At 37.9% G+C, this 27,169-nt stretch overlaps 1 protein-coding gene across 2 annotated transcripts in view; it reads right to left on the bottom strand.

Annotated features, from left to right (window-relative positions):
• Positions 1-26,552, bottom strand: part of LOC115629867 — a 39,663-nt gene extending 13,111 nt beyond the window's left edge. For both annotated transcript variants that reach the window (XM_030526459.1, XM_030526458.1), the window contains exons 1-2: positions 26,483-26,552; positions 5,859-6,032 (exon numbers count right to left, since the gene is read on the bottom strand). In XM_030526459.1, the coding sequence (XP_030382319.1) occupies positions 5,859-6,032; positions 26,483-26,540 (232 nt within the window). In that variant the 5' untranslated portion in view covers positions 26,541-26,552. The remainder of the gene's footprint in view (positions 1-5,858; positions 6,033-26,482) is intronic.
• Positions 26,553-27,169: the final 617 nt, after the last annotated feature.

Genomic DNA, 27,169 nt, shown 5'->3' with positions numbered 1-27,169 from the left:
AGCTTCGTGGAAAAAGTAAAATACATGAATCTAGTTTACACAATTCTATTACAGTTTATTAGTACTGTGTACAAATACATAAATCATTTATTGGTGAAATCGAGTCTTCAGTGCTTTTTTAGTCAAAGAAACTTTGCTGTTCCTTAAAGACATGCAAGATCTTGTACACCATTAAGTTTAAGTCGTTGCACCACTAACTATGCTTTGCACAATTCGTTTTGGGTTCTAACAATTATAATCAATTTTTGCATTTCTTTGGCCCTGAAAGCTCTATCAATTTGATTAGATCAAGTATACAGAATTTTCCAAGGTCAGAATATAATATTTTAATATCAATTTCAAATATTTTTAATTTTGTTATTTTTATATTTGATTGAATACATATTTGCCTATTATTAATATTTGCGACTGTGACCCTTGTTTTCATATTGACAATTCTTTGTCAGAAATAGATAAAATATAAAAATTATGATCCTAAAATCAAGCAAGTTCTCCGATAGGGACATATCTTTTTATTTCAAGTTGGCAACACAGTAACAATCGGCTATACTAAATTTCGAATCATTGGGCGCATTCACCAGAGCACTTTGATCACTGACCATGGATCTCTGATAAGTCGCAGCTGAATGTAGTTTTCAGTTCATTCAGAAGGGAATATCGGTGAAGTAAAAAAATCAGTAAAATTACTGATCAGTGATCAGATTTCCCTGGTGAATGCGCCCATTATCTTATATCAAAGAATTGCGACTATACAAGTAGTAACCATTGTGTAAAGAATGAAATTTTTGCAGCTAAAATGTTAAAAATGTTGACAAATGCTAAACTGTTCGAAGCTGAAGCTAAAGTCGGGTATCCCAACTAAAAATACTCTGCAAAAAATTTTAGAAATTAGGAAAATTGAAAAAACGTCGAAATTGTAATTTTACAAAAAATGTTTTTTAATCGATTATATCTCCTTAGGTATGCCAATTTCCATAAGGGGTTTTTTACCTGAATTAGCAATTGTGTCTTTGTTAATTCATGACTGATTTGTGATTTGTGGCTATTACTCCCTTTAAAATTGACATATTAAGGTCAAACTTGGCATAATGTTAGCATTATATTTGCCAAATTTGAGTTCAAAATTCCAAGAACGACGGGAAAATCACATATTGTGGGAGTTTGCTAATTCAAGCTTTTATACTTTTCGAGATCCTTGCGTTCATACGGACAGACGGACGGACGGTTATATCGACTCATCTAGCCGTACTGTTGAAGAAAATACATATATGCTGTGGGTCTGTGGTCTGTCACACCTCTTCTGTATGTTGCATACACGAAACTAGTATGTATACTGTATTGAGCGGAGCAGGATTGGTGCGAGGACAATAATACGCGACAAAGTTTTGTGGATGAATGGACAACGTCGATAGCTCGACTGCTTTATTTATATATAAATTCTTATCCTAGTTCTTATGTTATCGTCTACATACTATCATCGATTCCTTATCTTCTACGATGTGTGCGTGCTTTATCAGGTAGCTCATGTTAGCCAGCCGCAGCATGCTCATCCAGCGCGGTGGCGAGCCTTAGCTAATGATTTGTGTACGTACACATCCTTCTCTATTGAGCTGGCGCCTGCCAGCTACGAAAATGTTGGTGTTATGTTCGGCATCTGAGGCCGAACTCATTATTATGTGTATAAGAGAGCATATCTGTGTCCCTTATCGAGGTTTTATCTATAATGTACCATTCGTGGTCCAGACAGAGCAAATCTAGCTTATCAATTAATTTACGTTTATTTAGGACCTCGTTAGGATTGAACATACTTGTATACTCTTTCATCCCTTGGGTACCGGGTACAAAAATCGAAAATCGCAGTATTCAATCATAAATTCTAATCCAAATACAAAGCTCAAAATCAGTGTACTTGGCTCATACCATGAGGTGATACTGATCATACCTACATTCGCTTTTTTGATCAGCAGAGACGATTGCAAAAGTGAAATTTTTATGCTTGTAAACTTTTTTTATTTCACGCACTTCAGTACACACCATTTGTTGCTGTTGTGGCTGTAGTTTTTGGCCTCGACTGGCCTAATTACATCGCTACGCATTTCTACGCGCCAGCAAGAGCGACAGACGTGGCATTGAAATTCATTAATCAGATGCATCTCAGCAACTTGCGACGCAGCCATTATCTCCGCTATTGCTCGAAAAAATTGACTGCCCGTCTCCTCTAACGCTTTCTTTTTTCTCTCTTGCTGCTACTGCAGCTGATTTCGATGATGACGATCACACGATTACGGATGACACTACAAGTTGTGCTTGAGCTGCTGTTGCTGCAGTTCCCGCTTATACACGTAAGCGCAACTTTATAGCCGACTTCCGCTGCAGCTGCCTGTTGCTTTCGTTCTAAGCGAGTGCGCATGTACATATGTATGTTCTCGTACTTATGTATAGTACGTGTACGTGCGTGTGACCAACAGTTTCATTGACTTTAAAGTGCGAGTAAATGTTATCCACTGTCTGTCGACGCCACATGCCACATATTACAGCCACATTGGTTAGCCGTTTGGGGGAACCAACAAAGCTTATAAAAAAACCGTGGAGAAGCTAAAGCTAAAAGTCGGGTGTCCCGATTTTGAAATACCCTGTACATATGTATGTGTAGAATAATAATTCATGTCTATGGGTGTATGTCTCTTGTGCCTGTGCAAGGCAGTAACACCAACAATTGCTAGCAGTGCTTGGGCAAAGATAACATACACGTATAACACATATAACATACACATATAATATATATAACCTCTATCTCTTACATATATAGTAGTCTCGGTGATCTAGGTGATCATACGGACGGACAGACGAACAGACAAACATAGATCGACTAGTCAAGAATATATATAATTTTTGGGGTCGGAGATGCTTCCTTCTGCCTGTTACATACTTTGCACAAACCTAATATACCCCTTTTACCCTACGGGTACAGGGTATAATAACAACACATTTATATTGTTTTGCAATATTTGTCCAAGGACTACTACAATTTTGATCGTGCAACACTGAGAATAATTGTGAAATATTTAAATATCAACATTAAAAGTATATGCACAAATACTAGAAGGATATATTATAACAAGAGAGAACACTACTTTCGATCAAGCCCGACATTGTAATACCCTGTACCCAGACAAACTTCTGGCTCTGAGTTATATGTCCCATATCAGAAGTAAAAAGAAGAAGAAAACAATTAGAGAAGGTAAAGTCGGGTGTCCCGACTTTGAAATACTTTATACATATATGTAGAATAATTAGAATATACTCTTGTACATTTCATGTACAAGACAAAAAAAAGGACAAATGGTTTTTTCGGCAAAATCAATTTATTTTATTCAAAATAGCCTCCTTCTGCTTCAATACAGCTTTTTGCACGATCCAAAAGCATATCGAACGAGTGTTTTAGCTCGTTGGCCGGTATGGCCGCCAGTATGCCGGTGCAAGCCTTTTGAATGGGCTCTACGTCTGCATAACGCTTTCCTTTCATGGGCAAATGCATTTTTCCGAAAAGGTAGAAGTCGCACGGTGCCATATCAGGTGAATACGGCGAGTGGTTAATGGTTAAAATGTGATTTTTGGTCAAATAATCGATCAGAAGCGTCGATCGATTCTGAGCAATTTTTGGTCGTCAGTCAATTTGTGGGGAACAAACCGTGCACACACCTTTCGTAAGCCCAAATGTTTGGTCAAAATGCGATATCGATGTTTTGGAGATGTTCCATTCCATTTCGATCAATTTCAATGATGATTTCGGCTGATTTTTGATGAATTCACGCACAGTTTCGATGGAATTTTCGGTGATCACGAATTTTGATTGGCCCACATGTTGATCGTCATTTATGTCCTCACGACCACTTTAAAAACGTTGAAACCACTCGTGCACTCTGCTACGGGAGAGGCAATCATCGCCATAAACTTGTTCCATCAATTGAAACGTTTCGGTAAAAGTTTTACAAATTTTAAAACAAAATTTAATGTTGGCTCTTTGTTCGAAGCTCATTTTCGCACCGATAACACAAACATACTGACACTTAAAACGCAATAACTTCACTTCCAATTGATAAAATGTCATGAAATTCTCAATGGACAATCGATAAAGATAGCAGATTCTAACGCACCAGTCGTGCGTGTTGATATGCGTGTATGTATGCGGCACAAGGTTGAACCAAAGCAGCAACAACAACAACAGCTGCGGGCAGAGCTGCAAGTATAACTTTCTTCAGAATTGACCTATCATGAGGAAACTTGGCATACTCATATTCACTAACTGGAGGTATTTACCAAATTTGAGTACAAAAACCCAAAAATTACGGAAGTTATAAAAAAACACGAATTGCGGGGGAATGGGTGGTGCATCAGAATAAAAAAAAAATTGCTTAGCTCTAGCTCTTATACTTCCTGAGATCCTTGCGCTCATACAGACAGACGGACGGACGGACAGACCGACATGGCTATATCGACTTGTCGTGTCATCCTGATCCATAATATATGTACTTTGTGGGGTCTGCCACGCCTCCTTCCGTGTGTTACATACATTCGCACAAAACTAGTATAGCCTTTTACCCTTTGGGTACAGGCTATAAAGAGTGTACTTGATGCTTCAGCTTGTACTTTCTACAATGGACTGTTTTAGATAAAATTTTTATACCCTGTACCCGTAGGGTAAAAAGGGTATATTAGGTTTGTGCAAAGTATGTAACATGCAGAAGGAAGCATCTCCGACCCCATAAAGTATATATATTCTGAATCAGCATGACGAAAGAAATCGATCTAGACATGTCCGTCCGTCTGTCCGTCCGTCTATTTATTTATTTATTTATTTGTTTTTTGGAATTTTCCCCCCCTTTCCCCGCTACAGAATTTCGTCAAAAGCGTCCACATTTCAAATGCTACCTAAACCAAACTTTGCACACATAATTTATACATATTTATATACTGTTGTTAAAATTTTAACAAACAAATTCTGGCCAGTACAACCCCCCCAAACTGCAGCAACAAGTTCGCTCTTCTTCTTCCTCTTTTTGCTGCTGCTATGGGCGCATATAACTCAGTGACGGAAGTTTACCTGGGTACAGGATATTACACTGTCGGGCTTGCTCGACTGTAGCGTTTTCTCTTCTTATACCCTGTACTAGAGATGGGCATGGGCTGGCCACGGAATGAACTTTTGGAAACACGCACGCGCACGCTCGACGAAAATATTTATAAACACGGGCCAAGATGAACCTGTTATACCCATTAAATATAAAAACGAAAAATATATCCATATTCAAATTCAAATTTGTATTAAAGAATATGCACTCATCTATATTTGAGCTAAGAAGCCGAGCTCGTCGCTTATTTAAAATTTCTCCAGAAGTGAAAAAAACTCGTTCACTTGTTTGAAAAGCTCTCAAGAATAATGACTATATGTCTTCATATTTGCCTTAGCAATTCAAATTTTGTTGTTGTTTTTTCCAGTACTTTACCACATTTATTCCTGGATCAACAGCACTGCATATATAGTTATATATTTCAAAATCAATTCTTGACCTACCCTGAATACTGTCCACATTTCAAAAGCAACAGAAACCAATTTTTGTACACGTAATAGAAAAGAAAAGCTATTAGGGAAACAATTTCACTCCAGTACTACGCTTACAAACTGCAGCATCAAATTTGCTCTTCTTCTTTTACTTCTGATAGAGGAGCATATTACGCAGTGACGAAAGTTTGGCTGGGTACAGGGTATTTACCTGTCGGGCTTGCTCGACTGTAGCGTTTTCTCCTGTTACCCTATGGAGAAACTTAAACTCGTGCTTAAGTAAATATGTACTTACCACAAAACGGTATACCCTCTGGTACCCACTGTCCCTTGTCGCAAACACGCCGTGCGGGACCGAGTAGCTCGAAGCCACGCTCACAAGTGTAGGAAGCGACTGTGCCTTGTGTGAGATTTGAGTTCGAGAAGACGACAGTACTATGAGCTGGTGAGCCCAAAAAACTGCATGCATCTGTAAGAATAAGATATAAGAAACACATTAAAAAATAGTAATGTTTAGGCTCTGTATTTAATGGTATCTAAAAAGTAAAATAGCATTTAAGGCTTGTGAAAAGTGAGCTGCAAGGAGCTGTTGCTGCTGCTTTAGCTTAACTCTGTACTGCACACATTCTCACACACAGACTCGCGTTGACACATAAACATATTTCCGATGCAAATATGCATTCTAAAGTACTACCGATACAAAATTGTCAATACCCAGTACCCGTAGGGTAAAAGGGTAAATTAGGGGTGCGCAAAGTATATAAACCAAATTTTATATACTTAATCTACATATAATAATGTACTTTTCATCCAAATCGGTATTGGCGAAACAATTCCACTCCAGTACTACCCCCACAAGCTGCAGCATCATCTTAGCTCTTCCTCTTCTTTTTGCTGCTGCTATGGGCTCATATACCTCAGTGACGGAAGTTTACCAGGGTACAGGGTATTACACTGTCGGGCTTGCTCGAGTGTAGCGTTCTCTCTTGTTCCATTTGTTATTTATTACCTGCTGTTTGGCAATTATGTTGGAAGCAATAAGCAGCAAACACCGACCTATGCGCAAATCAAATGGAATTTATTGGATGCTATTGCTGCGATTGAACTAACCAGTTGTTATGCCGCTATCTACGAGTATAACCTGCCTGGCATTTAGACAAGTTCCGTTCCAGTTGCCAATTGACAAGGCGTTAAATAATAACAAGCATTTGTTTGCCAAATGATCTACTTGTTATTGTTGTTGCTGTAGCGTGAGAACACGGTTATACAAGAGAGCTACATTCGAGCAAGCCCGACAGTGTAATACCCTGTACCCAGGTAAACTTCCGTCACTGAGTTATATGCGCCCAAAGCAGCAGCAAAAAGAGGAAGAAGAAGAGCGAACTTGTTGCTGCAGTTTGGGGGGTTGTACTGGCGAGAATTTGTTTCGTTAATAACTTTTCTTAGAATTGACCGAATTGAATAAAATTTTGAACAACAGTAGATAATTACATATAAATTATGTGTGCAGTTTGGTTCAGGTAACATTTGAAATGTGGACGCTGTTGACGAAATTCTGTAGCGGGAGAAGGGGAGGAAAATTAAAAAAAAATAAAATAAACTCGTCCTTTCTCGGACCTAGGAGAATCTGGATGCCAACATTGGTTACTCTAGCTTTTATAGTTTCTGATATCCTTGCGTTCATCCGGACGGACAGACGGACGGACGGACATGTCTAGATCGATTTCTTTCGTCATGCTGATTCAGAATATATATACTTTATGGAGTCGGATGTTCTTCCTTCTGCATGTTACATACTTTGCACAAACCTAATATACCCTTTTTACCCTACGGGTACAGGGTATAAAAAACAACATGAGCAACAGAACAAATAACAGCAATAATACAACAAAAACAAAACCAAAATCAATTTATCTTGCATTTGTCAATACACTTTACAATGCAATTTGCATTCCATCCAACCCAAAACAAGTTTTGTTTCTAAAATGAACAAGAGAGAACGCTACATTCGAGCAAGCCCGACAGTGTAATACCCTGTACCCAGGTAAACTTCCGTCACTGAGTTATATGCGCCCATAGCAGCAGCTAAAAGAGGAAGAAGAAGAGCGAACTTGTTGCTGCAGTTTGGGGGGTTGTACTGGCGAGAATTTGTTTCGTTAATAACTTTTCTTAGAATTGACCGAATTGAATAAAATTTTGAACAACAGTAGATAATTATATATAAATTATGTGTGCAGTTTGGTTCAGGTAACATTTGAAATGTGGACGCTATTGACGAAATTCTGTAGCGGGGGAAGGGGGGGGAAAATTCCAAAAAATAAAATAAACTCGTCCTTTCTCGGACCTAGGAGAATCTGGATGCCAACTTTGGTTATTCTAGCTTTTATAGTTTCTGAGATCCTTGCGTTCATCCAGACGGACGGACAGACGGACAGACGGACGGACCGACATGTCTAGATCGATTTCTCTCGTCATGCTGATTCAGAATATATATACTTTATGGGGTCGGAGATGCTTCCTTCTGCATGTTACATACTTTGCACAAACCTAATATACCCTTTTTACCCTACGGGTACAGGGTATAAAAAGAAGTGAAGTATTGTGCACTATACCTTATCATCTAATCAAGAGAATGGACTAACTTAAATTATTTTATACTTATGTTCAAATGTAAATGATTAAAATGCATACATATAATTAATTAATAATTAATCGTATAGTACATACATTTGATCATGTATATATAGTATATTATGTACATGGCTCGGAAAAACTGTTCTTTTAAATGCTTAATACACCACCCCCCACCCTTAAAAAAAAATTATAAAAATTAAAGCAACAATCAATTTGCAATAATCTTTTCCATGTCTTGTCTTGTCAAGGTCTGTTCGCCAGTTTTTTTATGAACCTTAAAGTTGATTTCCAGCACTTATATACTTTTTCTCTCTGATGAACTTGATATTTATGACATAGGTGTAATATATTTTTGAATTTTACTAATATACTTTTATTAACTTTATTTAATTAATTAAAATAAATGTACATATATCTTTTATAATTTTATTTTTTGACTCATGGGAGTGGGTACAGGGTATTTAAGAGTTCGGCCCGCTCGACTGTAGCATTTCTTTCTTGTTCTGTATATAGTAGTAGTTCCCAGACACTGATGTGTACATGGCACAACAGCGTTAATTCAAAACATGTTACTGCTGGTTTGTATAAATTGGCGCTTCATACATATATATATGTACATACATATGTATGTATAGACACACATACGTGTATAAATCTGTATCTGTAATTGCGAGCATATCGCAGGTTTCATTTGTAAAATATACCCCTTACGTAAGCGTACTGCTGCTAAAGCATCAGAAGCACAACTGCCACTGCAACGCTACTGCTGTTGCTGCACCTAAATGAGGCATTCAGCATTGCTAAGAACAACTACATACAGTCAGTCACACAAGCTGTATTAATGTACATTAGACATTCGAACTGCCGGAGACTGGGGCTTTGAATCGTCAAGTAACTGCGCAGATTCTGCCATGATTTGACCAAAGCAACTATCAAAGCACCAGCCTTAAGTTGCAAGAAGCTGAGGCTACAGCAAGTGCATAGCACTCTTTGTGTCTGCATCTTGCCACACACTCCATACCATTCTTCGTCGTGTTTTTCCTATTTCCCTTTTCTTTCACGGCAAGGCACACAATAAACGTTGATTATATAATACAGAATGTACCATCGCGTGCCACAGTGGTAAAACAGAGAATCAAAGTAGCATTCTCGGACAGCCGAGAGGCGCTTAAGGTACTGGATTCCAATTCCGATAGCTCCAGGGTCATCACTGACTGTCGTTGATCTCAGCTCTGCCCGCAGTTGCTGTTTTCTCTCAACTCTGTACTGTTCAAAAACACACACACGCGCATAGATACACAAAGACGAAACCTAAATGCCCCTACAATATGTCTCTAAGCACGTTTTATATATTTTGTGTTCAATTTCAATAATTTTATTAATGAAATTTATACATTTTTATAGCCTGTACCGAAAGGGTAAAAGGCTATAATAGATTTGTGCGAATGTATGTAACACACAGAAGCAGGCGTGGCAGACCCCACAAAGTATATATAGTATTGATCAGGATGGCAAGACGAGTCGATATAGCCATGTCCGTCTGTCCGCCTGTCTGTATTAACGCAAGGATATCAGAAAGTATAAGGCTTAGAATAACCAAACTTGGTATACAGATTTCTACTAGGTCCCAGAAATTACGAGCTTAAGTTTTTTCCGATCCACCGCCCCACTTCCCCGCAATTCCGTAGCAATACATATAATCTCTGTCCAAGCTCTGCCCGCAGCTGTTGTTGTTGTTGCTTTTTTGGTTCAACTTTGTGCCATATATATTGAATATATTTATATACCCTGTACCCAAAGGGTACAATGGTATATTAGTTTTGTGCGAGTGCACATGGAACACACAGAAGGAGGCTTGGTAGACCCCACAAAGTATATATATTCTTGATCAGCATGACAAGCCCGTCTGTCTGTCCGTCTGTCTGTCTGTATGAACGCAAGGATCTCCGAAAGTATAAGAGCTAGAATAACCAAACTTGGTATACAGATTCTCCTGAGACCGAGAAAGGACGAGTTTGTTCATTTTTTCTGAATGAACAAACTCGTCCTTTCTCGGGCTCAGGAGAATCTGTATACCAAGTTTGGTTATTCTAGCTCTTATAGTTTCTGGGATCCTTGCGTTCATACAGACAGACAGACGGACATGGCTATATCGACTCATGCTGATCAAGAATATATATACTTTGTGGGGTCTGCCACGTCTCCTTCTGTGTGTTCCATGTACACTCGCACAAAACTAATATTCCCTTGTACCCTTTGGATACAGGGTATAATTAGTAAATTCCAAGAATTATGAGAGTTATTAAAAATCACGAAATGCGGTGGAGATGGGGGAGGCAGGGAAATTCCGAAATACACATTTGCGTATTTATATAGGGTATATTGGAATAAAATTTGGTATCCCTAGGTCTAATTCTCTCGGAGATATACACATGTGATTATATGAATGGCGTTTCTGAATATTCCACATAGGGGGGAAGTGGGGGTGGGAAATCAAAAAAATAAAACAAACTCTTATAGCGTACACACATAAGGTCTCTATCTCTTATATTCTCTGAGATCTAGGTGATCATATGGACGGACAGACAGACATAAAGCGACTCGTCTTGTCATGCTGATCAAGAATATATGTATATACTTTGTGGGGTCTGCCACTCCTCCTTCTGCCTGTAACATTTTTCACCTCCCGCAAATAATACGCCCACAAACTGCATCATCCGAATTTCGTCATTACTGTTCCGAAAGCTATATATATATATATACAATTATCTGCTTATTATGCAGTTCGGTCAATTTTACGAAGAGTATTAACGAAACAATTTCACTCCAGTACTACCGCCACGAACTGAAGAATCAAGTTCGCTCTTCTTCTCATTGTTCCTTTGGCTATGGCGCATATAAATCAGTGCTGGAAGTTTGGTATTTCACTGTCGGGCTTGCTCGACTGTAGCGTTCTCTCGTGTTTTCCGAGTGTAGATCGATAGATGAAAAATTTTACACTTTTTGGTTTCATGGCACATGGACTAAGGCAATGACGAGGGGATGGAGATGGTGTGGGGGGCTCTGCATCGGACCCAAGATCGCGGTGACAATAGCGGACTAAAAAAGTCAGCAACTTAAACTCCCACGCAGTGCTGCTTGGCCTTCCAGCATTTGGCAGGTGGGGCTGAGCTTGCTCACCGTTATTATTGTTGTTACCTACGAGTTTGTGATCTTCAGGTACTTTGCCTCATTTCGTTTTTACGTAAATGTATTTTCTTTGCTTTCATTTGCTTTCTACGTGCGCGAACTCAGTGAAAGTGATACCCCTACATATTCGTATACGCACACACAGCGTACATACAAACACACATAGCTAAATATTTACTCATACGTATAGTATGAACTACGGGTACATACTAATCTACGCGTATACCGTATAACCGCCGCTCGCCAACATTTTGTCGATGGCATTGGTTGACATGCTCATCGCTGTGTTAGCTTTATGAGATCTGCGCCGTACTCTTACTATTAGAGAATACATTTCGGCAGCTACCCATTTATGTACAAAAAGGAAATGACAGGAAATGTTTCCAAAATGTCGAGCAAGCCCGACAGTGTAATACCCTGTACCTAGGTAAACTTCCGTCACTGAGTTACATGCGTCCATAGCAAAAGCAAAAAGAAGATGATGGGCGAACTTGATGCTGCAGCTTGTGGGCGTAGTACTGGAGTGAAAATATTTCGTTAATAACTTTTCTTAGAATTAAACAAGTAAAAAAGCTAAAGTCGGGCGTCCCGATTTTGAAATGCTCTGTACATATGTTTAGAATATTTATAGAAATTGAAAAAAGTAAGATAATTACAAAAATTTTGGATCGAATTTACATCTTTTGGTATTCGTACTCACATAAAGGGTGTATAATTGCACATATATAAAGCAATTGCGTCTATGTGAGTGTATGTATTCAGATCAGAGCCAAAGAGAATCGAATCAAGAGAGAAACGCTACAGCCGAGCACTTTGTAGACCAAATTTGAATAGTACATATCATTCTTGTTTCGAGCTAGTGCCCATTGAATCGAAGAGAAACGTGAACCACCTCTCTGCATACAAATAAATATGCTTAAGAGTATATTAATGCAAAATAAATCACGATTTCTGGGTGATTTGAGTTCTCCGTTAAATATATTTAAATGTGTGGCAGGTGCAGCCGGACAGCAAAAATGAGGGCAATTGTTGATGCGAGATGTAGGCACTTCAAATGGACTGTAGTTTGATTGCCCGGGCAGTTAATTCAAATGCAGTGCAGTTTCCTCGAACTCTTCTTAAATTGTTAAGTTCATTTCACAAGCAAAGCACACAGATCGCCAATTGGACAAATTTATGTTGTTATTTAAAACAGAAGTACTGAAGAAGACTGATGCATTGCTTTGCCCTCAAATCTTCTTCCATTGCGCCTGAACAATTTAAAGCCGCATCCACTTCATGCACTGATTACGAAAGCGTCGCGGGCTCGCACTTGGCTGACTTACCAAGTAACTGTCTGTATACCTATTTATAGGTATACGTACATACATACATTCGAGTAAATGCTAAGCTACATACCTTCTTTAAGTTACTTGATACGTGTATGTTGGTCGGTAGGTAGGCAAGGCTAACGGCTTGGGTTGCTTCCGCTTGGTCTGCTCACATTAAGCGACCATAGAAAAAGATTCAACATTCAAATTACGAAATTGAAAAGTGCAAGTGCCCCGCACCAGCACACGCATTGCCTTACACCATAAGCAACAAGAACAATATACAGGGGCAAAACAAACAAACAAACAAACAAACAAACATTTGACTTGATGACCCAATTGCGATAGGTAAGGTGCAAGTGAAACGACGCAAGTTTTTCGTGCAAGCAATCAAGTTTCCCTTTTCAGATTGGTGAACAGGGAAGAGAGCGAGAGCGTGTGACAGTATGTGTGTGTGTGTGTATGTGTGTGTGGGGAGGGGGGGCAAGGTGCCACAAATATACGAATAATATACTTGTATGTGTTACCACAAAAATGCGACTGCTTGTTTCTTTTTTCGTTTCTTCTGTTTTCGTTTTCTTCTCAACTCTTTTCGGCGACTTGGGCCATCATTTTTATGCTCAAAAACGAAGAGAAGCCGTTGAAACAGTTAGACATCAATGGTAAAATAGTTATAATGATGATAATGGCGCTGGTGTTGTACTTGATTTCATTGCATTTAAATTTAAATTAGCACGTTGTTGCGCGCGAAATTTAAAGGTTCCGGTTTCCTCTGCCTCTTACAAGCTTTGCACAAACCTATTATACCCCTCTTACCCTTCAGATATCGATAGATTACAATCGGCAAGATTAGAGATTAGATAGTATGGACACGGTAAGGTATATACCCTATATTATTCGCGACCTATTACGATAGAGACACAAAGTTGTTATTAGAAGACACAATGAAGGGTATATAGCTTTGGCGCAGGCGAAGAAACCTTTATTGCTAGTTCGGTATAAACGGTCACCCAACCGCTTGTGCTTCATTTGACCTAGTTCCCCGCTGCCGTTAACGTCGACAGCCACGCTAGCTCGGCGGCAAATTAGTAGAACCGCGATAAAAGGTTTCGCAAGCTGTGCATTTTGCAATTCTGCACTGCCGCTGCATCTTTCGACTGCGACTTGTTACCGTTGAGCAATGGCTGCAAGTTCGTTGCCTAAGTTTTTCGATGCGGGGTGGCTGTTTGGTTTTCACGCACGCAGCTTGAACTTCCGCTAGCTATAGTAGCCCATTACAGTTCGTTGTTGCTTGTTGTTTGTTGTTGCCCGAGCTTTTGCTCATTTATCATTTGCAGAATTAAAGTAGTGTATTTTGTTTTGTAAGAGCTTCTTTTGAGAATTAACTGTGCGTAAAAATTGCCCATCATGCTCATTAAATGAGACATCATGAGTAAGACGAGTATACTCGTACATGTACAAGTATGTACATACATACATATGTTTTTTCTTGTGTGCATTTTTGCATGGTAAGAGCTATTAAACGTACACCTATTAAATAACCATGCGATAGAACTAAGAGTACCTGACCAAACCAGCTTTGACTAATTTTCTATATCGTTTTTTTTTTTAACGGTACTAAGCTAACGTCGACCGCCACGACGGTTGCGGCAGCGGCGCGCAGCTGTCAGTTAGCAGCTTCGAAAGTTGGCCATGCCGTCAATAGTTGCGACTCGAGTTGGCTCGACTCGACAATAATTTCAACCGTTAACAGTTACGTAAAAGAAAAAGAAAACTAAGACGAAACTACACGTAGGTATTGGCTATAGAACGGAGCTCAAAATGACAGCAAAGTAGCAATGACAGCGCGACACCATCATTGGCATCCCAATTTCCCCAGTATCTTTGGGTCTTTGATGACAACGCTCAAAGCTGTGCGCATAACAGGTTCATCCACTAGCCCCTTGCCACTCTTTGATAGCCGTTCGTCTGGAAGGAAACGCGTGATTGGCTGCTTCTGGCAGAAACAACATCATCGACATTGACCGTTGGTCTCGAGCGGCTCGCGGGAGCAACGGTGCCTTCACTGGCTGCTGCAAGTTTTCAGAGCTGACCGCATTCCAAACCAGCCAAGTCAGAGAGCCGACATTCTGACAAACAGACAAGCGGGCAGTTAAATAAATGCTAGCAAGCAGCTTGGCTAAGGCTTAGCGGGGTACACGTTCAATCAAAGAAAGGTGTTGGCGACAGCAACAAGAAACGAAAATCGTTTTTTCTTTGCTAATGCGAATTCTGTTACGTCCTTATCCAGCACTAAATGAACAAAAATAAAATAAAATGAAAACAAGATGTAGGCCACGCCATCCGAATTTGATGAAGGCAGCGCAATTTATGAGCACCTGTGTTGGTGTATGCATCTGTGCTTCAAATGTATACATAGGTGTGCACAAGCCACCTGCAAACAGCAATAATAGCAGTAACTTGAATTGGCATTGCACAGTGTGGCCAAAAACATCTCCCTGACAAAGCTATGTCGGTTGAACATTTTTAGTTAGCTCTTTAACAAAATAAAGTGGTTCCATGCAGAAATGCATCTCCGACGCTATTAAGTATATATATTCTTGATCAGCATGACGAGAGAAATCCATCTAGCATGTCCGTCCGACTGTCCGTCTGGATGAACGCCTGGATTTTGGAAACGTTTGGGCACTCATTAACCAAACTTAATATACAGAATTTTGTCAATACTGTCCACATTTCAAAAGCAATATTAACCAAACTTTGCCCAAGTAATTTATATATTTTTATAAATATCTGCTTTCGTTTCATTTAAATCGATTAATTCTATGAAATGTTATTAGCGAATAACTTTCACTCCACATTTTGAACGTAAACCAAAATATCAAGTAAACTCTTCAAATATCCAGGCAACACGAGATTATTTTAGTTTTTGGATTTCCTTCTCCTCCTCCTTCCACTACTGTCCAATACACACAATCATGCTATCGTATAGCTTTCACACATCACACATACTTACAAGTATGTACATATGCCTGCCTGCACACAACTGCTCACGGCCTCAGCCTGCCTACTCAAAACGATTCACGGCAGGATTTCCAATGAGCGTGAATGTGCGATGCTCGCATTTTACGAACCCTGCAACAAAGTAGTCTCTTGGTTTCTTTTCTTTCTAATTTGTTTCTAGTTTACTTACAGATACTTATCTACTAATTTCCAATAAAATCTCCCGGATTCTCCCACTTTTCTTACATAGGATGCTTTTTATTGTCGTAGTCACAGATTTCCTTAATCACATTTCTTATTAGATGTGGATATTTGATTGTACTTGTACTTGTATATACATGGAACACTACTTAGAAGAAGGCGTGGCAGACCCCACAAAGTATATATATTCTTGATCAGGATGAGAAGCCGAGTGGATATAGCCATGTCCGTCTGTCCGTCTGTCCGTATGAACGCAAGGATCTCAGAAAGTATAAGAGCTAGAATAACCAAACTTGGTTTCCATATTCTCCTAAGACCGAGAAAGTACGAGTTTTAGTTTTTTTTCGATGCACCCCCCCACTTAATTAATTAATTAATTCATTCATTTTTTTTAATAATTTAATTTAAACAATTTTTTTTTTTTTTAATTTTTCTTTTTTGTGGAGAGTACAGGCTATTTTACTGTCGGGCTTGATCGACTGTAGCGTTCTATCTTGTTTAGCTAAGATTCATTATGATAAGCCGATTTTAAATGATTTTAATGTTATAGCCATAAATGTAATCTTTACCCAATCACTGCCCGCAGATGTTGTTGTTGCTGCTGCTGTGGTTCAACTTTGTACTGAATACATGCTCACACAGGCACGCATAGACACGCCTATACACGCGAAGACTCACATAGACACAATTCTTATATGAATACACCCATTCTTTTACTTTTTTCAATTTCTTATTTTTTTAGTTTCTTTTATTATTCTACACATCTGTACAGAGTATTTCAAAGTCGGTACACCCGACTTTAGCTTCTCCATTTGTTTTGCATTAGTATTTGGAATGTTCCTATTTGTTGCTCACGTTGAAGTCGTACATTGTTGTGGCTTTTCTATTTTCATATTATATACATTGCATACGGAATTTTTTCCATACTATGCGATTTTTATACTCTGCACATGAAATGTACAGAAGTATATTAGGTTTGCGGGAGCTGAAAAATGTAACAGGCAGAAGGAGGCGTGGCAGACCCCACAAAGTATATATATTCTTGATCAGCATGACAAGACGAGTCGATCTAGTCCTGTCTGTCTGTCCGTCTGTCCGACTGTCCGTCCGTCCGTATGAACACCTGGATCTCAGAGACTATAAGAGATAGAGACACCAAATTTTGCACAAAGATGCTTTATTTTTTTGATTCCCCCCCCCCCCACTTCCCCCCTATGGGGGTTTTCCCGATTTTCCATTCGTATAATCGCCTATATCTCGGAGACTATAAGACCTAGGAACACCAAATTTTAGTCCCAGATGCCTTATGTGAATACGAAGAAAATGTATATTTTGAAATTTCCCTTCCTCCCTCTTTTCCACCGCAAATTGCGATTTTCTCTAACTCCCGTAATTCTTGGAATTTCGAACTAAAATTTTGGAAATACCCCCAGTTGGTTATTATGTGTCCGTATGCCAAGTTTCACTATGATAGACCAATTTTACAAGTTATAGTCATAAATATATTTGCTGCTGCATCGCTGCTCAAGCGCTGCCCGCGGCTGTTGTTGATGCTGGTGCTTTGGTTGACTGCATACATGTTTACACAGACACGAATAGATGCGCATAGGCATACATACACTCACACAACCGCAATTGCTATGTAAATGTGCAATTATACACCCTTTACGTGAGTTCGAATACCGAGAAAGGTAAAATCGAACAAATTTTTTTTTTTAAATTTTCTTAATTTTTTTTTATTTTCTATAATTATTGTAAACATATGTACAGAGTATTTCAAAGGCGGGACCCCCGACTTTAGCTTTTTTACTTGTTTTTTTTTTATATTATTAATCGTACTGAAGACATTCTTGTGGTTTTTGTGTGCTACAAGTAAAATTTTCGATTTTGATAGTTAACTGGTAGGCAACATATTGTAAGGAGATAGAGAAGGTTATTTGGAATTTTGAGTTGAAAATAATTTGTCTGTGTAATTATTGTTGGGGACATACATTTGTTGAGAAAGAGACATTTAAAAGTTTAAAAAGCAATTTGCATAAGCTATTAAAAAAGAAAATACAAAACGACACAAAAACAAAGAAAATAAAATAAAGAACTCTGCAGTATGTAAATCAAAGATTCTGGAGTTGTTGTTGGCCTTTCTCTACAAAGCTTTTGTCGTTATGTGTGCCCCAATATGCAAATGTAAAAATTTGAAATCGGAGAAAATTAAAAGAAGCAGCGCATTCAATCAGTAGTGGTTGTGGTAGCGGCAGTGGTAGTGACAGCGGCAGAATTTTGCGGCTAGCAGCTACTCAGCGGAGTCAGCGCTTTTGTTATAAAAATTTCACTCGTCGTGGTTTTCGATGGCGCAAGGTCTTGGCTATAAATAAAATATGTATTTGTTCGATTTTGAATTCCAGCGTTGGAATTGTCTTTTTACCGCTGTCTTTTCTTGTTGCATTATGAAATCGACTCAAATCTTTGCATTGCTTCCATTTTGTTATTTTATTTGTTGCGTGCCAGTTTGAAGTGTTGCAACTGGTGAGCTGGGCAAGCTGACTGGCTTGCATAAGTGTCGGGTTAGCGGTGGAAAAGCGCTGAACAACAAACGACAACAACAACAATGAGCAGGTGAAGCGGCTGCTAATCGAGACTCTGAATGGTCACTGTAGTGTGTGGCAAGTGTTTAAGATAGCGGTATTTGGTCTTGCTGCGTGCAACCACTTCTCAATCTTACATATTTTCATGTTCGTGGTGGCATACAAAGCTTTAGCTTACCAATTATATGGCTTTGATGCAAAATTGTCTATAATAATCTTACTAACTTAATAACAAAATACTTTCAGAAAAATTATGAATGAAATATATATTTCTACACCCTGTACATAAGGGTTAAAATAGTTTTATCGTGATTGGTAATTTGTTACTATCCCATAACCCATAACGCATACAACATGAATCCCTCTTTTGAAAAAATGCGAACAGTGCAATATATAGTATACACGTACTACACAGCACATATTATTTCATTCGTTCATACGTGTATTGTATATACAGCAAATGTTGTTGTCCGATAAATGAGGACTCTTCGTAATTGAAATTTAATTGCATAGAACGGTTTGATTTTTAATTGATTGGACTGGGGCAAGTGGCAAGAGTTATGAAAAATACATTTTTTAAAATATAATTATGTGTGTCTCTATGTGATTTAGAAAATTTGTCTTACCGTGCAGAACATTTTATTGACGAAATAAGTGTAAAATTTTGACCTAACACTTTTTTTGTATGATGAAAAAGTCAGAATTACATAGCTTTGGAAAAGTCCACTTACCAGGGGCGGAGACGGGGTCGAAGATTATAAAAATAAATTTACGAGTGGCGATGTAACATTAAGACCGTTCGGGAAAACAAATTTTAAAATAAGTTGACCAACTCTGATACCAGAAAGGTTTTATACCCTGAACCTGAAGTGTACAAGAGTATTGTGAAACTGGACTCTTTGCTCGGAGCAACATGTTTCAGAAAGAAAGATATCAATCCAAACCAATCCTCAACTTGAAATTTATTTTACTCCATAGTCCGCATCTCATCACAAATTCATTAAATTTAAGACGGTTTTTTTTGCTTTAGTTTTTATATGTTTTTGTTTATTTCTTTGCAATTGCAAAATTTTGTGTTGAAGTTACCAAATTCATTACACATGAAATATGTACACTTACGAGTAGTATATATGTATATAATATAATTAATAAACAATTTCGATGTCTGGCATTGACGCTTGCGAAGACATAGAGACGAAGTGAGGAGGGCAGCACACAATAAGGCGACGCGTGATTCACGATCGGCTTGACGGGTATTGTGAAGTATTGTTGTCATTGCTGGTTTCGTCGTCATCGAAAAAAATTATGATTATAAAAATAGAAGAAAACATAAAGAGGCAAGCGCACATACTTATACACATAGATTACAATTAATTGAATCAAGTGGCTCATAAATTTATTGAGTATGTGTGTGTTTTACATTTCTGTCAATACTGTTAGCCGATGTGACTGCTTTTTACATGTACATATATACGAATATGTATATATGTTCGTAGCTAATAACAAACAATTTCATTTATTTATTTGATGATAGTTTCACTTTTAAGCATTTCACTGCGACACAAATTAAAATTTTTCACACACACACAAAGTAATGAGTTAGGAAACGAACGCGAAAGTTGGAATGCCAGCTAATATGCGAGTGTAAAAGTATTTGTGCATCGATGAATGTATGTGTATGTATACGTACACGTACATACTATATGTGAAAAGTGTAAAAATATTTAGCCATAAATGGCTATTAAAAGCAACAATAAAGACAATGATAGCTGCAAACAATGACGACAACAGTTGCTGACAGCATGAGAATCTGGAAATGCTAATGAGCGAATGGTAATAACGTTTATGTTAAAGACAGTACTTATTCCAATTGATAGTGCTTGGCTTAATCAGCCCTGAGATGTGTGCCTATCTAACAAAGCTGTTTCATTATTCAGAAAGGCATGAATGTACTTGATTTCATAAATTGTTGGTGGATGGTATTGTAATACTCTGTACCCGAAGAGAAAAAGGGTGTATTCAGTTTGTGGAAGTGAGTGTAATACATACGTACATAAAGAATTATATTTTTGGCCAGAATTCCAATACAAATCGATCTTCTCATGTCCGACCCTCGGTCCAGATTTTCATACTCTGTACATGAAATGTATACAAGGAGGCGTAGCAGACCCCACAAAGTATATATATATTATTGATCAGTCTCCTTCTATGTGTTACATATGTACATTCGCACAAAGCCTTTTACCCATTGGGTGCAGGGTAAAACAAGAAAGGAATGCTAAAGTCGAGCAGGCTCAACTCTTAAATACCCTGTACCACCCCACAAAAAAAGAAAATAAATTAAATAAATTAATTAATTAATTAAATTAAATTAATTTAATTATTTAACTAAATTAAATATAAAATATTCCATTAAATATAAAATATACCCTTTGGGTACAGGGTATAAAAAGTATGCAGCTTTCAAAAAACCCAATTTTCAAAAAACCCAGTATACATTTCGTTTCTTATCGACTACGAGTATATATTTTTAAATTGTTTTGAATTGGCCATGGAAAGCCGATGACAGCAAATAAATAAATAAGCAGCGGCGTCAACCGAACGCTTTCCCAAACCAGCAACAATTTTGGAGCTTACAGCAACAGCTCTTCTGGCCATCTAAAATGAAGCCAACATAAACATGTTGCGTGGCCGATGTCTGTCACAAATTACTGATACCTACCACGTAGTACTTACATATGTATGCTATATATGCTTACTGCTATTTATGTATTTTCTGCATGCGCATTATTTCTAAATCGCCATACAAAACTTGAAAATGCAGAAATGCAGTACATCATGTACTAAAATGTGAGTTCAAATTATATTTCAATTTGACTTCATTGGCCCGCTCATTGGCCCCACTCACCCACTCTTCACTTCTGAGTAAGGCGTAGTTTTAAGGTAAACCTAACTTGCAAGCCCCTTACACATAATGACCTATTTGATTGTTAATTTAAAACTAATAAATATACTATAATATTACACAGTCCTTAAAGGCAGGCAAGGCTTTCGTTTCTATAAACACATGAGTTACAAAGATCGGAAAAGGTAGAGTTCCCTTGATATTTTGTTACATTAAATGTTATTGATATCTCGTATATTAAGATCTATTGGGAATCTATGTATGCATGTATGTAACAGCCAACAAAAGCATAAAAGATCCTGAATATTATACGTACATATTACGACATTAATAGACTACTTTTTCATGTCGATATAGATATATATATATATATGAAAAAAATGAAAAAATAGTCTATTATTAATAAAATTTTTTTACATTATATTTATTTGTTGATATTTAATGTTTTTTGAAAATCGTTTCGTCTCCAGCAATGCACGCCAATTTAACAATCAAACCAAAACTCTAGTTTAAAACATACTACTGAGCTATTTTTTCGCCACAAAAAAGGGTGTGAATTCAGAAAGAGACCCGTGCAGAGAAGCACAGCCTCCCGTAAGAAATTGCAGCACATGGTTTTCTCCATCCAAATTACCATATATTTTTCATCCCCATCGTTCGTAAGTAATTAGTTGCGGCTTAATATTGAAAATTTATGGATCCGGTAATCATAGGCTTAGATTCAGCATTACCTATAGTTCAAGCTCTTTTCGCTTCCTACTTCCTAGTTGTTTATATAAAATGTGTAACCGCAGCAGCCGCAGTAATCTTTGTTTTCCTTGGCATACGCATGCGTGCGCATTTCAGTTGCTATTTTCCCCACCTCCTTCATCTGTTGCCTCGTTTTCAAATTGCTTAGACTTTTGGACTGCTTCGGTGGGTTCGCTCATAAAACAAAGCCTCCACCCTATCGCTCATATTTGAAGCAAGGCGTCCTATTCTGCGTGAGTGTATGTGCATGATTGTGTGTTACACAAAAGTAATAACTTCATTGCAAGTATAGATACTCATATAGTGCTCATATATGTAGATATCTTATGGGTAACATATCTTTTCGTAGCTTTTTCATATTGCAATTATTTGGTCTGCGCTTCCGCAATGTTGCCAAGAGACCGCAACCACCGCAATATGTCCATACAACATACATAGGTACAGTCAAAAGGTACCAATACCTATGTATATACATACAAGTACACCTATATTCGTACGTACTCGTATGTACAATATTAAGCGCATTTTTCAACATCCAATTAGCCCCATCATCGTAATGAGAGTACATCTTGTGCAGATCTTACTTACACAGTACACACATACCTCAATGTGTATGCATATATAGTATATACTTTCATACATATATACAAAGAAGTGTGGCTGAATTATATGTATGCACTTATGCCTCGTTTTGTGATTATTTGCGCGCTTGCGGCTTTTTGTGCGACTTTTGTGCTTCAAACCAAACATGAAGTGATTTTCACAACACAATAACAACAATACCATTGTTTGTTGTCATCTGGTAGTATGTGTGTGAGTGTGTGCACTTTTACTTTTTATATTGTCAATTCGAAGTGTTGAGCAACAACAACTCAAATGAAATCAAATATAAAAAAAATGTGGAGAAACTTTCCCATTTGGTAAAAATGTTGCTGTTTTTGATATTGCTATTGCAACAATACGAGTATACATACGAGTATACACAAGTATTATATACGAGCATTTTAATTTAATTTTGGGCTTTTTGTTCTTCCATTTTTCTTGTGCCTGTGTAAATGTGAAACTTTTCAGTTAGCCGTAAATTTTATTTTAATTTCCTCACCAATTTTGTAGTTTTTTTTACGATGCGCCGCACAAATAATTTTGATAAATGTTGTGCTCAGTGACTGGAAATGATTTTTAAGAGGCAATCAGGCGGTATTAGTTTATGTAGCTGCTCTTTCTTAAGCTTCAAAGTTTAAGTAAATCTTCTAACACACATTCTCTTTCTGACCCGAAAATGCGATCATTGCGTGTGTGGCTTTTTTTGTTGTTTTTGTGCTAACGGTATATATTAATTGATAAGCCAAGACTCTTTCACTACATACAAGGCATTGTGGACCTTAAGACGCACTAAGGCTAATCACAAATAAAAATTTTTTTCTGATGTCGGCGAATAAAATGCTACAAGATTTTTAGGATTTACCTATACTTGTAGGATAAAAAAAGTATATTAGGTTTGTGCCAGGTACGATTATGTAACAGGAAGAAGGAAGCATTTTCGGCCCAATAAAGTGTATCTATTATTAATAAGCATGAGGAAAGATATCGGTCTAGACATGTTCGTCTGTCTGTATGGATATCGAAAACGGCATAGATTCCTGTACTGTAGTATTATCTCTTCTTTTTTTTGGTGACTTTTTTTAAATGTAACTCACAGAAAGGGGCGTGGCAGATCCCCTACTCCTTCTGATATTGCTTAACTCTCGAAATTATTTACTCAAATGCCAAAGTTCCATTAATCAATGGAAAAGGAAGTTATAGCCATACTACCATAGTACTACTCTTTTTTATTCTATTAATCTCATTTAATTTATTTTGTTTTAACAAATATTAATTTTGAAATTTTATATTTTTGTGTTTGTTTTTTTTTTTGTAGGAGTGGGGGGTACAGGGCATTCAAGAGTTGTTTCATGTTTGTAAGCAAACTCCAGGCCTGCGATGATATTGCCAAGCGACGTATAATATAAATTCTTGCCCTTTGCGGTACTTAGTTCGTAATATTATTTTTATTTACATGTACATGGCAACGACGACAAGTAAATCAAAACAACAGCATAGTAATAAACACTAGAAAAGACTAAAAAGTAGCCTTGCAGATTTCGTTTGCGATGCGGAATGGTGAGACCAACAAAAACAAACATACAATGTCTATTTAAAGTATGGTTCTTGTGAACTAAAAATGGGTATGTGCCAAAAAATGCCGTTACCATCATGCCGTTACTATTCACGAAATAGATTTTCTGTCATAAATGTTTACTAAATTTCCGGGGGTTTTATATATATATATTCATATATTTCTAATCAGCACGACAAGAGAAATCAATCTAGACATGTTCGTTCGGCCGTCCCTCCGTCTGGATGAACGCTGGAAACTTCAGAGCGCACATTAGCTCCTAGCCCCTAGGCAAATTTTATTTATGGGGTCAGTGATACTTCCTTCTGCCTGTTACGTACTACTTTGCACAAACATAATTTACCCTTTGAACCCTACGGGTACGGGGCATAAATAGGCTAAAAATGAGATTTCTGCTAAAGTCGCGTGAGTTTCTCTTATATATTTTATATACCCTGTATCTAATCCAGGTATTAATTATACTCTGTACATGAAATATACAATAGTACTATATATTAGGTTTGCGCGAGTTGAGCAAGACGAGTCGATATATGTATGCCTGTCTGTCTGACCTACGGGCACCAAATTTTGGTCCAAGTTGTCTTATGTGAATACGCAAAAAACTTGCATTTTGGAGTTCTCCACTTGTTTTATAAATAAAGTATTGATTAAAATAATTACATTATAGTATACAAATAAACCTCAATCTAACACTAAATAAATGTCAGAATTTAGTTTATTTTGTTTTGAAATTATCGACAGTATTGTTAATTAATGATCTAAATTTGCGAGTGCAATGACGAACTAACTATTTCCGTGCCCAGCTGGTTTTTGGGACTGATGCATTTTAGTTTCTACCAAGCAGTTTTTTCCCGAATTCGGGCGAAGAGTATAACTGGCAGGTGTAGCTTAATGGCTGGCTGACTACCATCCATACATTCATAGAAATCCAAACTGAAAGAGCTTTTATTGTTGCTGAACGAGTAGTTGTTGTGGTGGAGCATCGACTGGTTCACGCTGCATACTACGTGATGTGTGCGGTAATATGAGCGGACACGTGGCAAAGAGCTTATGGTGAAGTCATCTCTTCCCTTCTCGGCACTTCCATGTGGCAATACATGGAATGAGCACGCCCAAGTTCGTTTCCTAAGTTTTTTGATTTCTCACACTTCGTGCCGCAAGTGTGAAGTGAGTTGGCAACTGATGTGAGCAGAATTTTTGTTTCTACTGCTGACCCAAACAAACATCCGCTTCCTGCACACTCACTACAGTCTAAAACGTTGCCACGCCCCTTTGGTATCGCCCATGTCGAGAGCCGATAAAGAACAGTGGTAGTTGGTTGGCAGAAACAAGCGTGACATTAACATCAACATTGGAGACAAAAGTTGACAAACAATCGCCGAGACTGGGACGCACTTGACTCGACTTTCCACGACCCGACTTGGGTTTATAACGTGGGAATAATTTGGACGAAAATGCGGCCAAAACGAACTAATTTTCGTTTCGGGTTCATGCTTGCAACCACTGGTTAGCATGCCGCACAACCGGAAACCCAAAAAGAGTGGAATGGTAGCTTTGTGCGGCCAAACTTTTAAAGAACCTATACCCACTTCAAAACAAGGTTTAACATTTTGAATTTAATTGACAGACAAACATGGCTACATCGATTACGCTTTTTATACTGTTCAGAAAATATATACCTTGTGGGCTCTGTCAAGCCTTGTTTATTTTGTTATACGTATATACATTAGCACTAAGGTAGAATATAATTTTATACTTTGGGCTTAGAGTGACAAATCGTGACTCAGTAGTGATTTCAACTGTGCAACATTTGGTAAACAGTAAACTTGTCAATATCTTCATGAACGAAACCTATGCATGTAGTTCGATTTTGTTTAAGTACATGTTGAAATAGTTGGGAAACATAGTTTTGGAATCAAAGCTAAATCAGCCGATTTTATTTATGGTTCTAACAAATGAAACAGATACGTAAAAAAATAGTAATGCAAAAGTAAATGGCGTCGCATTGCGTGATGAGCGAGAAGCCGCAACAATAACAACAACATTGTGTTTGAGTGCATGGTGAACATTGGTTTATTGTTGTTGTTATTGCTTATGTTCTGTTGTTCGTTGGCATTTTTCGTCGTTGGTTACTGCTGTTAAATTTTTAAGTTCGCTTGACACACTCACCTATATTCTGCGCCAAAGTGCGGCCGTTGCGGAACGACAGCAGAGCTAACGTTAGCATTAGCAGAGCCGTCGGCCGCCACTCGCGGCCGCCTAACAGCGTGCGTTGCATACTGTGCTCCTCCTCCTTAATTTCTACTTTAAGTAGGTGTTGCTGGTGGTGCTGATTTTTGAGGACGTTTATTGGTTGTTGTTTTCTTAAAATTTCCAATTTGTTGTCCACACTATTTGTGGTTTTACACTTTTAGCGCTTAGCTATTATTTTTCACGGTTTGTACTAGCCAAAAAAATAGCAAAAAATATAAATAACCAGTTGAGTGCTTCTGCGTGCACGTAATAAACTTTATAAAATAATAATAATTAAGAGTTTAGAACTAAAAAGCCACGAAAAATAATTATTGAATTTAAATCAGGTGAGAGTCGGAGACAAAAGAAGTGCGACAAATGCGGTCAGCGACTCAGCAGCTTAATCACCGAGCCAGCCAAGCAAGCAGCAAGAAGCAGTTATCGCTGTCGCTGCCGCGGCACAGGTGAAGCGGCGCTGGTTTAAGTATGTCACCGTTACACGAAGCATGGAAAAGCAGGCAAAATGTGCAGCAGCAGCCCCAACAAGTTGTTGCTTCTGGTTATTTAGTATAAATTTTTTATTTATTGGAATTATCCTTAGAGCACTTTAAACAAAAAGAAAAA

Source organism: Scaptodrosophila lebanonensis, unplaced genomic scaffold (genome assembly GCF_003285725.1).
Source record: "Scaptodrosophila lebanonensis strain 11010-0011.00,11010-0021.00 unplaced genomic scaffold, SlebRS2 tig00000168-arrow-arrow-pilon, whole genome shotgun sequence".
In the NCBI taxonomy this organism is placed as follows: Eukaryota; Metazoa; Arthropoda; class Insecta; order Diptera; family Drosophilidae; genus Scaptodrosophila; species Scaptodrosophila lebanonensis.
This window is presented reverse-complemented; position numbering and strand designations above follow the sequence as displayed.